Genomic DNA, 18,809 nt, shown 5'->3' with positions numbered 1-18,809 from the left:
CTAATAGATAGAAACAGCTAATGTCTGATTTTCTAGAAACTCACTATATTTTGTCAATAACTAATTTTATATACAGTTTATTTCTTTCATGATTTTTCCAACATTACATGCCATTGTCTTCATTTTAAAGATACTCTAGAAAAATCTTTATGTAGCTGTTATATGGAATTGATAATAGTTTTTCTGTTTGCCCCAATACAATTAGTTACAGATCTTTATGTACTGCAGAATAGGTAGGAATAGTAGCAGAAGAAAGCTTGGTATGGATTCAGTTTTGTGGGTTTTTTTTTTTTTTTTGTAATAGACTTTCTTTCTTTCTTCCTGTCTTTCTTTCTTTCTTTTTTTTTTTAAAGATTTTATTTATTCGACACAGAGAGAGAACACAAGTAGGCAGAGAGGCAGGCAGCGGGGATCGGGGGTAGCAGGCTCCCTACTGAGCAGAGAGCCTGTTGCGGGGCTCTATTCCAGGACCCTGAGATCATGACCTGAGCGGAAAGCAGAGGCTTAACCCACTAAGCCATCCAGGAGTCGTGTAATAACCTTATTTCTTTGTTTTTTAAAACAGTTTTAGATTTACATAAAACTTGTGAGGGTTTTACAGAATTCTCATCCACTCCACTTCCAATTTCCCCTGTTAATACCTTTACATAAGTATGGTGCATTTGCTAAAATTAATGAAGCAAAATTGATACACTATTATAAGTAATATCCATATTTATTCAAATGCCCTTAGTTTTTACCTAAAGTCCTTTTTTTCCCGTTTCAGGATCCCACTCAGAACACTGCATTATAGTTATTTGTCGGTCTCCATAGGCTTCTTTAGGCTGTGACAGTTTCTGAGACTTTCTTTGTTATTTATGACCTTGGCCATTGACAAGTATTGAGCAGGTATTTTGTAGAATGCTCCTCTACTGGTTTTTGTCTGATGTTCTTCTCACGATTAGAGTGGGGAGAAAAACCAGATAAATTAAGTGCATTTGCATCCCATCACCTAAAAGGTAGATGCTGTCAGCATGATTTATCCCTGGTGATGCTGACCTTGGTCACCCAGCTTTTCTGCTTGGGAGATATGTCTTCTTGCCCATTTGCTTTCTTACTTATTTATGTATTTACTTATTTATGTATGTATTAATCATTTATTATACTAGTATGGACTCATGTGTATTTATTTTATGCTTTGGGTTATAATCCAGTACTACTTTTTAAAATTTTACTGTTCAAATTAAAGCTGTTTTGGCCATTGGGAGCCAGATACCTTGTGTCTGTGTCTCTTTAGCATATTTCCATTAATGGGATTATTTTGGAGCACTCCCTTAATTTTCTGATGGTACAAGATGGTCCAGGATCATCTTGTGTATTTCTTCTAAAGTCCCCAAATTGTCTATTTCTCCAGGTGTACCTGGGGCACAGGTGTGCTCATTGCTATGGAGATATCACTGTTTTTAGGGCCTCTAAGCTAGGACATGTATATTATGTGTACAGTAACACATTTATGGTTTGTTTCAATCAATCAAATAAGTCTTAGCATAGTCTATAATCTTGGACCTGTTCAGTGTAATAAGCAATGCATTTTGTTAAATTCCTTTGTGCTTTTTAAAAGAAAAAAGTAAGTAGTAATGAATTGCAAGTCTCCAAAATGATAACTGATGATAATAGGAATCATTATAGATTTATATGAAATAAAAAGACATATACAGTTCTCGTATAAAAATCTGTGTTGTTGAGCTCTTTTTGGAACATTCTTTAGCAGAAATTTTATAGACTTTTGTGTGTTGTTGTATTTTGTGTTTTGTTTTCCTAAGTCAGGATAACACTAAACTAGTAATTCAGCAGAAGACATAAAATAGGATTATTTTTCAAATGTATTCACCAAAGAATATTCTGAAAGGATTTAGAAAGCAAAATGAAAGTGTTTTCACAGTTGTAGGGTGCTTCTGTGAGATTGATTTGTGGTCAGTGGAGTTTACTCTTCAATTAGTCAATGTCCTTGCTTCTTAATTTCACTTTGTATTTAATCTTACCTTGTATTTAATGAACATGTTAACACAGCATTAAACAAAATTACATGCTTAAAAAATCTTAAACTTTTAATATGAACAAAAAGAACGAAGTATCATTTAAGTGACTTGGGGAAGTTATCTAAAGATTTTTATTTTTATTTTTTTTTAGTAGTTCACAAACAACATAAATACAAAATAAATATTTTTACCTCTTTATTGTTTTTTCTTTTCTTGTTTTCTCCTCCAGGATAAACCAGTTTTTACATTTGGCTTATTATTACTAATACTATAATGTTGATGTAATAAGATTATAGTTTTTTTCCAATTTGATGTGACAACTTGATCTCAGCAGCAAATAAAGACAAACTCATGAAGTTTATGTAGCTTGTATACATTTCTTTTTATTTTAAATCCTTTCATTTTTCCATGAAAAATGATCTTTGAAAAAATCAGATGTGCCTTTAAAAATAAATAAGGAGGTTGGACTTTAAATATAGATAGCCTTATAGCTTATTACAGATTATATTCTTGGAAAATATATTATAAATCTAATATGATTTTCCCATTTAAAATTATGTGAAGAAGCAAGATGGCAGAGGAGTAGGAGACTGAATATCATCAGGTCCCAGGTGTTCAGCTAGTTAGTTATCAAACCATTCTGAACACCTACAAACTCAACAGGAGATAGAAGAGAAGAAGAGGAGCACTTCTAGGAATAGAAAATAGACCACTTTCCGGAAGGTAGGACATGCAGAGAAATGAATCCAAAGCCAGGGGGAAGATAGACCGTAGGGGGAGGGGCCACCTCCTGGTAAGTCAGAGAGCAGTGATACACAAAATCAGAAATTTTAGAAGTCTGCTCTACTGAAGTACATCACTCCAGAGGCTAAGCTGGGGGTGGAGCCCTTGCGGAGACAATGTGGTCTCAGGACTGGCAAGGTCACAGAAAGACTAGGGATGTCTGAGTGAGGCAGAGCTCCTAGGTATCAGAGTGGGGAAGCCAGCAGCAGAGATACAGTTGAGCAGTGGGTTCTCAGCACGAGGTTACCTTAAAATGTGATCTGAGGCACAGTCAGGCCACTGCTCGTTGAGCAGGGACCCCACAAGTAGCACATCCAGAGAGACCCCCTCCTTCCTCCAACAGGAGAGATGCAGGAGTGCACTGCAGAACTCTGCTGGGTTTGGAAACTCCAAATGGGGCCGTGTGCCAGAGATAGAAACACTCGGTCAAAGGCCAGGTGAGCACGGAGTCTGGTGGGAGACCAGAGAGATGGGAGGGATTGACTGCTTTCTCTGAGGGTGCACTGAGGAGTGGGGCCCTGAGCTCTCAGAAACTCCAGCTGGAGATTTGGAGGCCACCATCCTCATTCCCATCCTCCAAAGTTCTACAGAAAGCATTAAGGGAACAAAAGCTACCAAGAGCACACCCAGAAAATTACATAACCTGGCCCCTGGCAAGGGGGTTGTAATTCTGCCTCAGACAAAGTCATTTGAGAATCACTGCAAGAGGCCCCTCCCCCAGAAGATCAGCAAGAACATTCAGCCAAGACCGAGTTCACCAATCAATTAGAACTGCAGAACTCCAGAGCTAGGGGGAAAGCAACACATAGAATTCTTGTTTTTTTTCCCCATGATCCTTTAGTATTTCAAAGTTAATTTTTTAAGTTTTTTTCCTTATCTGTTATTTTAACTCTTCCTCTTTTCTATTTTCTTGTTTTAACGTCTTTAAACTATTTTATCTTATCAATACCTATTTATTTATTTATTTATTTATTTATTTATTTATTTAAAGATTTTATTTATTTATTTGACAGAGAGAGACACAGCAAGAGAGGGAATACAAGCCGGAGGAGTGCAAGAGGGAGAAGCAGGCTTTCTGCCAATCAGGGAGCCCAATATGGGGCTCGATCCCAGGACACTGGGATAATGACCTGAGCCAAAGGCAGAGGCTTAACCCACTGAGCCACACAGGCACCCCTTATCAATACGTTTTTTTAAAAAATCTTTTTAAAGTTTCATTCTTATAGTCATATTTTATCCCTTCATTGTATTAAACCTTATTTTTTGTATACATATATATATATATATTTTAAATTTGGGATACAATTTCTTCTAATACATCAAAATATACCCTAAATTAGTGCATGGCTTTGTTCTAATGATCATATTCTCTCCTCTTTTTTTTTCTTTCTTTTTTCCAACAAACTACTTATCTTATCAATTCCTTTTTTAGAATTTTTTTAAAAATGAAAGTTTTCATCTTTACAGTTATCTTCCATCCTTTCATCATGCTTACCCTTATGTTTGTATATATAGAAGTTTGTTTCTTAAAATTTTGAGAGGTAGTTTCTTCTAAGACACTAGAATACATTCAAAATCAAGTAGATGGCTCTGTTCTAGTCACCAGTCTAATATATATTTTTATTATTTATTTATTTATTTATTTAATTTATTTAGCCCTTTCTTCTCCCCCAGTTTTGGGTTTCTTCTGATTTTGTTAGCATATATTTTACTGGGGTCTTTGCCACACTTTTAGTATTTTGTTCTCTCATTCATCTATTCTATCTGGATAAAAGGACGAGGCAGAAAAACTCACCAAAACAAAACAAAACAAAACAAAACACCAAGAGGCAGTACTGAAGCCAGGGACCTAATCAATATGGACATTAGTAATAGATCAGAACTAGAGTTCAGAATGACGATTATCAAGGTGCTAGCTGGACTTTTAAAAGCATGGAAGATATTAGAGAATCTCTTTCTGGAGAAATAAAATCCCTTTTTGTAGAAATAAAAGAACTAAAATCTAACCAAGTTGAAATAAAAAAAAAACTATTAAATAAAAAAAACCTCTTAATGAGGTGCAATAAAAATTGACTATTAATAACGATGAGGTGCAATAAAAAATGGATAATACTGCTAGGATAAATGAGGCAGAAGAGATAATTCATGATATAGAAGGCCAAATGGCAAAGAATAAAGAAGCTGAGCAAAAGAAGACAAACAACTACTGGATCATGAGGGAATTCAAGAGATAAGTGATACCATAAGATGAAACAATATTAGAATAATTGGGATCCCAGAAGACGAAGAAAAAGAGAGGGGGGCAGAAGGTATGTTGGAGCAAATTATAGCAGAGAATTGCCCTAATTTGGTGAAGGGAACAAGCATCAAAATCCAGGAGGCACATAGAACCCCCTCAAAATTAATAAAAATAGGTCCACACCCCATCATTTAATAGTAAAACTTACAAGTCTTAATAACAAAAAGAAAATCCTGAAAGCAGCTCTGGACAAGAGGTCTGTAACACACAATGGTAGAAAGATTGGTAGCAGACCTAGCCATAGAGACCTGGCAAGCCAGAAAGGACTGGCATGATATATTCAGGGCACTAAACAAGAAAAATATGCAGCCAAGAATACTATATCCAGTTAGGCTCTCATTGAGAATAGGAGAGATTAAAAGCTTCCAGGACAAACAAAAATTAAAAGAATTTGCAAACACCAAAACCGGCCCTATAGGAAATATTGAAAGGGCTCCTCTAAGCAAAGAGAGAACCTAAAAGTAACAGACCAGAAAGGAACAGAGACAATATACAGTAACAGTCACCTTACATGGAATACAATGGCACTCAATTCATATCTTTCAATAGTTACCTGAATGTAAATGGGCTAAATGCCTCAATCAAAAGACACAGGGTATCAGAATGGATAAAGAAAAAAGACCCAACAATATGCAGTCTACAATAAACTCATTTTAGACCCAAAGACACCTTCATATTTAAAGTGAGGGGTTGGAAAACAATTTACTGTGCTAATGGACATCAAAAGAAAGCTGGAGTGGCAATCCTTATATAAGATAAACTAGATTTAAAGCCGAAGACTATAATAAAAGATGAGGAAGGACAGTATATCATACTCAAAGGGTCTGTCCAACAAGAAGATCTAACAATTTTAAATACTTATGCCCCTAACATGGGAGCAGCCAACTATATAAACCAATTAATAACAAATTCAAAGAAACACATTGGCAATAATACAATAATAGTAGGGGACTTTAACATATCCCTCACTGAAATGGAACAGATCATCTAAGCAAAAGATCAACAAGGAAATAAAGGCTTTAAATGACCCCACTGGACCAGATGGACATCACAGATATACTCAAAACATTTTATCCTAAAGCAACAGAATACACATTTTTCTGTAGTCGACATGGAACATTTTCCAAAATAGATCACATTCTCTGTCACAAATCAGGTCTTAACAGGTACCAAAAGACTGGGATCATTCCCTGCATATATTCAGACCTCAATGAACTGAAACTAGAGCTCAATCACAAGAGGAAAGTTGGAAAGAACTCAAATACATGGAGATTAAGAGCATCCTACTAAAGAATGAATGGGTCAACCAGGAAATTAAAGAAGAATTAAAAAAAAATCATGGAAACAAATGCAAAGAAAACACAGCCAGCTGTTCAAAATCTTTGGGGCACAACAAAGGCGTTCCCAAGAGGAAAGTATATAGCAATACAAGACTTCCTCAAGAAACAAAAAAGTTCTCAAGTACACAACCTAACCTACACCTAAAAGATCTGGAGAAAGAACAGCAAAGAAAGCCTAAACCCAGCAGGAGAAAAGAAATAATAAAGATCAGAGCAGAAATCAAAGAAATAGAAACCAAAAGAATAGTAGAACAAATCAAAGAAGCTAGGAGTTGGTTCTTTGAAAGAATTAATAAGATTGATAAACCTCTAGCCAGACTTATGAAAAAGGAAAGAGAAAGAACCCAAATTAATAAATCATGAATGAAAGAGGAGAGATCACAACCAACACCAAAGAAATACAAATAATTATAAGAACATATCATGAGTAACTATACATCAGCAAAGTTGACAATCTAGAAGAAATGGATGCAATCCTACAAACACATAAACTACCAAAACTGAACCAGAAAGAAATAGGAAACCTGAACAGACCCATAACCAGTAAGGAGATTGAAGTCATCATCAAAAATTTCCAAACAAACAAGAGCCCAGGGCCAGATGGCTTCCCAGGGGAATTCTGCCAAACATTTAAAGAAGAATTAATACCTGTTCTCCTGAAACTGTTCCAAAAAAATAGAAATGGAAGGAAAACTTCCAAACTCATTTTATGAGGTCAGCAATACCTTGATCCCAAAACCCAAAACCAGGCAAAGACCCTATCAAAAACGAGAATTACAGACCAATATCCTTGATGAACATGGATGCAAAAATTCTCACCAAAATACTAGCCAATAGGATCCAACAGTACACTGAAAGGATTATTCACCATGAGCAAGTGGGATTTATTCCTGGGCTGCAAGGTTGGTTCAACATCTGCAAATCAATCAATGTGATACAATACATTAATAAAAGACAGAACAAGAACCATATGATACTCTCAATAGATGCTGAAAAAGCATTTGACAAAGTACAGCATCTTTTCTAGATCAAAACTCTTCAGAGTGTAGGGATATAGGGATATAGGGTACATACCTCAATATCATCAAAACCATCTATGAAAACCCACAGTGAATATCATTCTCAATGGGAAAAAACTGAGAGCTTTTCCCCTAAGGACAGGAGCATGGCAGGATCTCCACTATCACCACTGTTATTCAACATGGTACTAGAAGTCCTAGCCTCAGCGATCAGACAACAAAAAGAAATAAAAGGCATGCTAATAGGCAAAGAAGATGTCAAACTCTCACTCTTTGCAGATGATATGATACTTTATGTGGAAAACCCAAAAGACTCCACTCCAAAACTGCTAGAAATCACAGAAGAATTGTAGTGTCAGAATATAAAATCAATGCACAGAGATCAGTTTCATTTCTATACACTAACAGCAAGAGAGAAGAAAGAGAAATTAAGGAGTTGATCCCATTTACAATTGCACCCCAAACCTTAAGATACCTAGGAATAAACCTAACCAAAGAGGCAAAGAATTTGTACTCAGAAAACTATAAATTACTCATGAAAGAAATTGAGGAAGACACAAAGAAATGGAAAAATGTTCCATGCTCCTGGATTGGAAGAATAAATATTGTGAAAATGTCTATGCTACCTAAAGCAATCTACACATTTAATGCAATTCCTTTCAAAGTACCATCCATTTTTTTCAAAGAAATGGAACAAATAATCCTAAAATTTATATGGAACCAGAAAAGACACTGAACAGCCAGAGGAATGTTGAAAAAGAAAACCAAAGTTGGAGGCATCACAATTTCAGACTTCAAGCTCTATTACAATGCTGTAATAATCAAGACAGTATGGTACTGGCACAAAAACAGACACATAGATCAATGGAACAGAATAGAGAGCCCAGAAATAGGCCCTCAACTCTATGGTTAACTAATCTTCGACAAAGCAATGTCAGAAATAATGTCCAATGGGGGAAAAAAACCCCCCAAAAACAGTCTCTTTAACGAATGGTGTTGGGAAAATTGGACAGCCACATGCAGAAAGAAGAAACTGGACCATTTTCTTACATCACACACAAAAATAGACTCAAAATGGATGAAAGACAACAATGTGTGACAGGAATCCATCCAAATCCTTGAGGGGAACACAGACAGCAACCTCTTCAACCTCAGCCACAGCAACTTCTTCCTAGCAATGTCACCAAAGGCAAGGGAAGCAAGGGCAAAAATGAACTATTGGGATTTCACCAAGATCAAAAGCCTTTGTACAGCAAAGGAGTCAACAAAACCAAAAGACAACAGATAGAATGGGAGAAGATATTCACAAATGACATATCAGATAAAGGGCTAGTATCCAAAGTCTATAAAGAACTTATTAAACTCAACACCCAAATAACAAATAATCCAATCAAGAAATGGGAAGAAGACATTAACAGACATTTCTGCAAATAAGATATACAGATGGCCAATGGACACATGAAAAAGTACTAAACATCACTCGGCTTCAGGGAAATACAAATCAAACCACAATGAGATACCATCTTACACCAGTCAGAATGGCTAAAATTAACAAGACAGGAAACGACAGATGTTGGTGAGGATGTGGAGAAAGGGAACACTCCTACACTGTTGGTGGGAATGCAAGCTGGTGCAACCACTCTGGAAAACAGTGTGGTGTTTCCTCAAAACGTTGAAAATAGAGCTACCCTATGAGAAAGCAATTGCACTACTGGGTATTTACCCTAAAGATACAAATGTAGTGATCCAAAGGGACATGTGTACCTGAATGTTTATAGAAACAATGTCTGTGATAGCCAAACTGTGGAAATAACCTAAGTGTCCATCAACAGATGAATGGATAAAGAAAATGTGAGCTATAATGGAATACTATGCAGCCACCAAAAGAACAAAACCTTGCCATTTGCAATGGATGGAACTAGAAGGTATTATGCTGAGTGAAATAAGTCAATCAGAGAAACACAATTATCATATGATCTCCCTGATATGAGGAAGTTAAGAGGCAACATGGGGGGCTTGGGGGGTAGGAAAAGAATAAATGAAACATGAGATTGGGAGGGAGACAAACCATAAGAGACTCTTAATCTCATGAAACAGAGGGTTGCTGTTGGTTGGGGGTTAGGGCTAGGGTGTCTGGGTTATGGACATTGGGGAGGGTATGTGCTATGGTGAGTGCTGTGAAATATGTAAGCCTGATGATTCAAGACCTGTACCCCTGGGGAAAATAATACATTATATATTAATTAAAAAAAATAAGATAGGAAACCGATAAGGCACATAGCACAGAGAGGGAAAGAGTAGTCCTGTATTGCTGTCATGCCCTGTCCTTTGGTGACAAGAACAGTTCTCTGAAGACTACTGAAAACCAGGATAACTAAGATACCAGGGTTGTGTATTTCATAGTAAAGAGTGCTTTAGTTTAGATAAAGATATATTTTCATGATAATTTTAGACCATAAAATACTAAAATGTGGGCACACTAGAAAAGTAAATGAGCAGCCTCTTTCATTGTTGCATCCTAGGGGCACCACTAAACTTGGTGCTCTAGCACTACTCTCCAGGTTCTTTCGTTTATGCAGTCTTCAACAAGCAACTGAGAACCTACAATGAACCTGACACTGTGCTGAACACAGAATAGGCACATAGGGAAGGACTTACTCCCATCCTTTGAGAACGGTATCCAGAGCCCTAATATCCATCAGAATCTTAAGATATAAAAATAAACAAATGGCCTATAAGAGATATTAAGAAGGGGAGGCTCAGGTAAAAGAGAGTGAAGAAGGAAAAGGGAAGGACAAGGAAGATAATGCCTTGAGCTTAAGAGGCTGAAGATGTAATTGGAGAGATAAGGCATAAATTAAAGCAAACAAAGAAGTCACAGCAATATAGTACAAACAAAGTGAGGTAGAATGAAGTATAGTAAGGCTGATGGAAGTTTGGAATAGTGGACAAGTCAGTAAGGAGGCCAAGTGTCTCTGGTCCACCAGACATATTGGATGAATGACATACACCTTTTAGAAGTCAGATTGTCAAATTGCACTGCTTGAAGCTTATCCCCTGTTTTCTTTCTATTCCTCATGTCTAATATTGTGTTCACTCAACAAATGATCAGCCCACTCTTCCTTATTTACAGAACATCCATTTTCAACAACCCAACATCTTCCATATGACCATGTGCTTCTTTGGAAAGCTGGGATGATCTCCTCTTGCTTGTCAATACTCAGCGTAAGAATGAGAACATGAGCAAGTCTGGTCAGTAGAGACATTGACAAGAATTCTGGAGGCTTCCGGGGAAAATATCTGCCTCCCCATTCAACTCTTTTAAAAGGAGACTGGTAGGGAAATACAAATCAAAACCACAATAGAATACCACCTCACACCAGTCAGAGTGGCTAAAATTAATTAACAATGACAGATGTTGATGAGGATGTGGAGAAAGGGGAACCCTCCTACACTGTTGGTGGGAATGCAAGCTGGTGCAACCACTCTGGAAAACAGTATGGAGGTTCCTCAAAAAGATTAAAATAGAGCTACCCTATGAGCCAGCAATTGCACCGGTATTTACCCTAAAGATACAAATGTAGTGATCCGAAGGGGCACATGCACCTAAATGTTTATAGCAGTCAATCAGAGAAACACAATTATCACATGATGTCTCTGATATGAGGAATTTGAGAGGCAGGGAGAGGGGTTGTGGGGAGTAGAGAGGAAATAAATGAAACAAGATGGGATCAGGAGGGAGACAAACCACAAGAGACTCTTAATCTCATGAAACAAGCTGAGGATTGCTGGGAGTGGAGGGGGTAGGGAGAGAGTGATTGGGTTATGGACATTGGGGAGGGTATGTGCTATGTTGAGTGCTGTGAAATATGTAAGCCTGATGATTCACAGACCTGTACCCTTGGGACAAATAATACATTATATGTTAATAAAAAAATCATGTTAAAAAGCAAGTCTAGAGAAAAAAATTAAGAAAATATCCCCATATCACATTTCACAATAATAAAAATAATATACCTTTCAGCATAGGTAATGTGGTATTTAAAATGTTTTTAATATAACAGACAACAACAAGTATCCAAACATTTAAATGTACAATTGATCCTTGAACAACAGGGGTTTGAACTGCTTGGGTCCACTTACATGCAGATTTTTTTTTTTTTATAAATACAGTACAGTACCCTAAATGTACTTTCTCTTCCTTATGATTTTCTTAACATCTTCTTTTTGCTAGCTTTCTTTATTATATGGATACAGTATGTAATACATATAACCTACAAAATCTAAGCTCATCAACAGTTTGTGTTATTAATAAGTAGGCAACTAGCAGTGAAATTTTTGGGGGAGTCAAAAGTTACATGAGGAGTTTCAACAGCACAGGGGTTGGTGCCCCTAACCTCTGTGTTGTTCAAGGGTCAATTGTACTCCTAAAGCTTTATTAAAAAGTTCTGAGGTAGAGTGGACAGAATTTTGGTTAGACTGAAGAAGTAGTAGGATGTGTGGTCATGTGAGTTCTGATGTGTGGAAGTTTGAAATTTCAGTGATTTTATTGGCCAGTGTTTCCTGAGACATGTTCTAAGGAGCAAGAGTCAGTGAGACATTAGTGGTTGTGATTCAAGTAAGAGTCCTCTGACAACGAAATGTAGGAAATACTGGATTTAGAAAAAGAAACAGGTTTCTTCGTGCAGAATCACAAAGAGCCTTTAATACACAAACCCACCTCATGAATATCTAAGTGACAGCATTTCCCGACACTTAGTTAGCCACACAAATAAATTAGTCTAGAGCACAAAACTGCCCTGTTCATTCACAGGGAGAGAGAGAGGGAGGTACCCTGGTCAACTCTACCACATGACCCTCATTTTACATATGATGCCACATTTCATCTTTGCAACAAACCCATGAGTTTGTGACTACTTCTTCTCTAACTAACAACAACAACAACAACAACACACACACACACACACACACACACACAGTCCCCAAAAAACACATATTAGCAATCTTTTCAAAGTCAGCCAATTAGGAAAAGTCAGGTAGAAAAGAGAATCCCCTTCTACCTGGAGTTCTCCTTCACTCCTTCTAGGAGACATAACTTCTGGAAAATTTTAGGGCATAGATGATATTTCCTAGATTATACAGTTAATTATCAGTGGAACAATGGAAGAGGATTGAGAGGCTATGGAAAATTACCACCACCAGACTATCTCCATCAATTCTCCCTCAAAACTGGTCCAATCCAGTGTAGGATTTCATTAAAAATGGTGTGTTTGCTAGGCATTCAGGAGCAAGGTTTTCCCCTCTAACTGGATTGCCTTCCTTAATCCCCTCATAAAGTGAAATTATGGAGAATCAAATAATAATACCATATTTCCTTTTTGCTAATTGCCTAAAATATACTCAAATATACATTACTTTAACTTTGACTTATGTGGTTATCCCTGAATCCCTAAGAGGAACATTTCATCTCTCTTATATTTGATTTCAGCTTAAATAGTTATGTAACTGCATAGCTAAATCCATACACAATACCACATACTTTAACGCAAGTAGCTTGAAACTTGAGAGCAGAAAACTAGTTTCAAGTTCTGGCATTTCTACTAACCAGCACTTGAACTTAGGCAAAGCTACCAAATCATGGTGTTTTCACTGAAAACTGGAAATTAGAAACCATTTCCTAAAGGAAATGTAGCCTCAGTTGACGTTTAAGGTAGTATAAACATTGGGCTTATAAAATTAAGATAAAAGAAAAAGATGAATTATGCAGGGAAGGTAATATGCTAAAAGAGCAGCTCATTTGCAGAAATATGTTCCCATTATCCAGGCACTCTCTTTCCATCATGCTAAAAGACAGTTTCTCTCTCAGATTTTTCAAGGACTAATGGAGTTCTCAAGTTGATGTTAATACCAACACCACCCTGCTCTGTCTGGGTAAAATCTACCTGAGGCTGAACAGATCTCCCCAAACAAAGGTAAGAGTTTCTGCTCCAGGTATGGCAGAATGAACCCCCTCTCTCTGTCTTCTGTGCATTTGGGGACTTGAACTTATTCCATGTAGACTATGCCACTGATGTCATAAGTCAATGGCAGAAATGAACTGAAAACTCTCTGAGGATAACATTTGGAATGAAAAAATAAAATGTCTGTATTGGGCCTGATGAAATACTTCAGTGGTTATATACAGTGCACACCACCAGAATATAAGCCTAATGGGTCAGATGTGTTTGTCTGTTTCATTCATTGTTGTATGTCTTTTTTTTTAAGATTTTTATTTATTTATTTGACAGAGAGAGAGATCACAAGTAGGCAGAGAGGCAGGCAGAGAGGGGGGGCGGGGGAAGCAGGCTCCCTGCTGAGCAGAGAGCCTGGTGCAGGGCTCAATCCCAGGACCCTGAGATCATGACCTGAGCCTAAGGCAGAGGCTTAACCCACTGAGCCACCCAGGCACCCCCATTGTTGTATGTCTTGCATCTAGAATTATTCTGTCTCATAGTTGGGAAGTAAGCATGTAGTAGCATGTAGCACTCAACACTCAAAAGCATGTTGAGTGAAGAATGAATATTAAAATGATGAAAGAACATGGTTTCTAAAGAATAAAGTTGTGAGTTTTTGTACATGGAAGCAAAAATACAAACAAATATGTAGGCAACATATTTTGGAACTTTGGGGATCTTTGGCATCAAATATTAAAAGATGATGTTATGGCCAACTTGATAATTAAAATAAAATCCATTTGGATCTCTCTTAAGGAAATAAGAACATGTGGACAACTATATTGTCATTTAACTTTCCACACTATCCATATAAATTTCCACAATATTTCTCTTTATATGCTATATTTAATTGCATAGTAGTAATACATTTTTTAATGGTTTGTTTGCAAGTCCTAAAAATTATTTATTTGATCCTCCCCCTGTGAAATAGGAAAGGCAAATATCATTACAGCTAATTCACAGCAGAAGAGATTTGGGTTCAGAAATATTAAATGTGTAACAGAAATATCCCACATTTACTACTGAGTCTCTGTTCAGGAATAAAATGTAAATAATAAAAAAAGTGAAAACAAAACAATAAAATGATTACAATGCAACTAATGTATCCAAATACTGCTCCAAGTACTTTCATATTCTATTTCATGTACTTTTACCAATGTCACTGTGAGGTTGCAATTGTTTTAGTTGGATTTTTCAGATGCAAAATGAAGGCTTGGTGAAACTGAATAACTCTCGCTGACCTATCTACTAAGTCTTGGAAAGGGGACCCAAACCTGTGCTTTGTGACAACAAATCATGTGTCAGAAAGCCTGGCTCCCAACACTTACCTCTTAACTCTATTGTTTTACCACCACCTCTATGACTGTGTATATTAAGATGATATGTAAAAATGTAGTATGTAAATATATCTTTCTGTTATGATTATTATTAGAAATAGGATAAATCTGTCCCAGAAATTACATATGCACATGGCGTTGTTTTTCTTTTCTTTTCTCCTTTCCTTTCCTTTCTTTTCTCCTTTCCTTTCCTTTCTTTTCCATTTCTTTTCTTATTTCTACTAATGGAGGTGTGTTATTATCTACTCAGGTCACCTAGACCCTGCTGTGACTATTAGTTATAGGTTGGTCGGCCATGTGACCCTGAAGCTCAAGTGTGTGTGTGTGTGTGTGTGTGTGTGTGTGTGTGGTGTTAGGAGAGTGGAGATTAGCTGGTTTTTAGGGTACACTGGAGTATACAGAGAAGAAGGGAAGACCCAGAATTCCCTAGGGAATTCCCAGCAGCTAGCCATAATTCTCTTCCATGCAGAGTGCTGGGAAACCTCTGGAGTGCAGTGGTAACATTTAGAGCACCTCCATCCTATGGGACTCCCTTCATGTCCCTAACTGTTGTGTGAAGTTGGTTAAACTTTTCAACAGATATGCACAATATGTGTGAGAACCAGGCAAATGTACAAACTAAATGACCTCTCCAATACTAGCACACATGAATTTATCTAAAATTTTTTACCTTTCGTTCACGTTCCTCAATAGCTCAGGTTTAAGCAGACACCCACAAGCAAGTAGACTGCTAAATAATTCATTCAAGCATTCAAGTATCTTTTCATATAAACATAGTGCAAAGTGCCTAAGATTAATGCTATGCTTTAGATATTTTAAGTTACTAGAAAACATGGGAGTCAATAATCAAAAGCCCCTATTTCTGGTTGGTTGGCTAGAGAGTTCATGGTTTGTGGGAAAGGGAAAAAAAGAGAGATGAAAAAGAATGCATTTCAATTTTTCTCTTTCCTTCCCTATACACACACATACACACGTGCACACACTCATAGACACACAGACTTCACACACTTGCTTAGTCCCTAACTCCTTTCATATTTTGTGTTCAGTACTGGACTTGGCTGACATTAAGAAACTCCCTGTAAAAAGGTAGGTTTCCTCTGAGTTAAGACTGCTTTCCATGGTGCTGAAATGTCCGTTTAAGAGTAAGCATCATCCTGAGGTACATACAGGTTAGTGCTCATGACAACACAGGTCACTCTGAGCCAGAAGGAGTTAGGACATCTGCACTGCACATAAACAGCATCAGGCCATGCAATTTTACTTTATGCATTTCAGCTCCCATTTAGAAAAAGGAAATCTCATTATCTTGTACCATATATTTTAAGGTCAGTGAATCATGTTGGGATGTTTTCACTCTGAAAACCACATTTAAATGGATGAGTATAATTGCTTGGATAAATACTCATATCTGTGAACAAGTATGTTTTAAAACATCCTCTTCCACTCCTTCTGGAAATTCCTTTAGATATGGGGAATGCAGGGGAGGAAAATGCTATCTTAAGTTTGTTATACAGGAAAGAGGGCTATTGACTGACATAACCTGCTCTAGTACATCTAGATTTGTCTCTTTTAAAATATATAAGGTATAAGCAAAACACCAGTTAAGTTAATAAGCGTTGGAAATTGTAACACACATTCATCACTTATTTAGTGTTGTTCAAAGGAATTTGTTATTGGATCATGGAGGGCTGATTGCGTCCAGGAAAAAAAAAAAAGATCAAAATGTTAAGGTTAGAACATATCTAAGGTGAAGGATATTTTGGTTTTGAGTGGTATTTGTGTGTGTGTGTGTATGTGTGTGTGTGAGTGAAAGGAATACTTTGGAACTCTTTTAATGGACAGTCTGAACTATCTAAAAATGCACATTATCATTATCCATAATCTAGAAAAATATATCTGCAGTAAAAATTAGCATTCAGTATCATTTCTTTTCTTGAAAATTAGATCCCACATGCCTAGAGAAAATGCATTTCAAAGTAGTAACTTCTATTTTTTTTTTCTTTAATAGTGATATTGAGTGACAAGAACTAGTCTCTGAAACTTTGGAAAGAGGTTTGCTAACTGCGGGTCAGAATCAGTAAAGTGAGAAATTTCAGATGCTCAGGGGCATCACTTGGTGAGTGCTTGCAATGATCTGGGCACTTTCTGTGGGTTCCTGGAAAAAGACCTTAGAGCTCAGGACCTCACTCTTGCTACCTCAAGTGGGAGACTGGAGAAGCTGGGATACCCATGGGGTGGCATCTGAGCCTCACCTGTGTCTCTCTCTTTGTGTCCCTAAGAAGCACAGTTGGTTGGGGAAGGGCGAGGACAAACTGAGACCAAGGGAATAGAAATTGGGTTTAGTATGGAAGGAAGAATATTAAAGAAGGCAGAGAGCTTTTTGAACACACCCCTCCCCCAACAGCCTACAAATTGTTCAGTGCCTTCACTAAACCATGGTGGTGGGTGCTGTGCATGTAGGTCTATGACAACACACTAGCAAAGTACCCCCTTCCCCAACTCTTCTATTGTCCTTGCCTTTTGCTCTCTTTAGGCTGCCCCAGAGTTCCTACATTCAGGCTTCCAGTCCTTTTTTATCCCACCTGAGAAAGAAGTCCAGAGTCTTCCAGGGAGTTATTTTGATGGATACTGGGTCATTTTTAGTGGCAGGCAGTCGTGGCAGATCAGGGATCAAGAGGGACACTTAGGTACCTGCTCTTGGTACTGACTGACTATCCACTCCACTCCTTAAACTCTCAGCCAGAGTCAGAGCCGGCCTCTGCCCCACTCTGGAGGAATCCTCCAAATTTTGGAGGCTCCATGTAGAAGAACCCAACTTGGGGATAAAAACTTAGAGGCTGGGGTTACCAGATTCGGGGAAATCCCTGTGTTCCCCGAATTTTACTCTTGACATCTGGACATGCCTACGTGTACCAGGAACCCGGGTTGCCTGGGACCTCTGGGCGCACCTGGACTTCCGACGTCGGTCCAGACACCCAGAGAGCGCATCTCCGCGCCCAAAGCAACTGGCTGCAGCCGCGCGACCCCGCGCCTGGAGTAGGGTGCCCGCGCGGGCGAGCTTGGCCCCCTGCACTCCTGCCCGCGTTCGTAGAGCCCCGATTGAAAAACCCGCCAACCGTCCCTCTCGGGGAAGCCCGGCACTCGTCCGGAGGGCAGCGGTGACGCGGCTTCCCTTTCTCCGAGCCTCCTGTGCGCGCTGCCCCCGCCACCCGCTGGCTCTGCCCTTGCGCCGGCGCGCGCTGCCTCCCCGGGACCCGCCACGCTCGCGCCGGCAGCGGGGAGCGGCCAGGTCCCGCGAGCCGGCAGCCCGGAGCGCTCTCCCCGGGCTCACTCACCGATCCTGAGTACTTGCGGGGCGGTCTGGGGGAGGACGTAGCAGAGGAAATAGACGAGTGCCCAGCTGGCGTCTCTGGTCCAGAGCCCGGGCTGGGCGACGAGTGCGCGGCGCTCCATCTTCCCAGCTTCTTAATTCCTGCCGAGACCCAGCCGCGGCCGCACGCCCGCGAGATGCAGCCCGCTCGGGCCGGCTCCCTGCCTCATCCTCCCCGGGAGGCTCGGCGTCGGCACCCTGCACGCTCCCGGCGGAGAGAGATCGAGGGAGCGGGCGTGGGAACAAGGAGCTGGCTGGCGGCGCTGGGCTGGCTCCCGGCTCCTCGCTTCTGCCGCTAGCCCATCACTGCTCCTCCTCCTCCTCCTCCATGGGCCGCAGACCGCGGAGGATCAGCGCGCTCCTGCTCCCGGAGCCGAGACCGGCTGAGGAAAGTTGCTGCCTCAATTTGTCCTCTGGTCAGATGGAAAGTGGGGGGGCAGGTGGAGGGGTCAGTGAGAGAAGGGGGGGAAGGGGAAAGAAGGAGGAGGAAGGAGAAAGGGTACTGGGTGAGTTGGTGCAGGGGCTCTGAGTGAGCAGGATGGGCGCCTGCAGGTTAACTGGGAACGGAGCCACGCTCTAGCCTCTCTCAATCCTTGCTTTCCAAACCACCCCTCCTTCGCTGGCCCCACCCTTGATTTACTGCCCGCCCC

The 18,809-nt window shown here is 39.3% G+C and overlaps 1 protein-coding gene across 3 annotated transcripts in view; it reads right to left on the bottom strand.

The window, feature by feature from the left end:
- GRIK1 (glutamate ionotropic receptor kainate type subunit 1) overlaps positions 1-18,562 on the bottom strand; it is a 395,219-nt gene extending 376,657 nt beyond the window's left edge. For all 3 annotated transcript variants that reach the window (XM_047721195.1, XM_047721204.1, XM_047721214.1), the window contains exon 1: positions 18,125-18,562. In XM_047721195.1, the coding sequence (XP_047577151.1) occupies positions 18,125-18,242 (118 nt within the window). In that variant the 5' untranslated portion in view covers positions 18,243-18,562. The remainder of the gene's footprint in view (positions 1-18,124) is intronic.
- Positions 18,563-18,809: the final 247 nt, after the last annotated feature.

This window comes from Lutra lutra, chromosome 1 (genome assembly GCF_902655055.1).
Source record: "Lutra lutra chromosome 1, mLutLut1.2, whole genome shotgun sequence".
In the NCBI taxonomy this organism is placed as follows: domain Eukaryota; kingdom Metazoa; phylum Chordata; class Mammalia; order Carnivora; family Mustelidae; genus Lutra; species Lutra lutra.
This window is presented reverse-complemented; position numbering and strand designations above follow the sequence as displayed.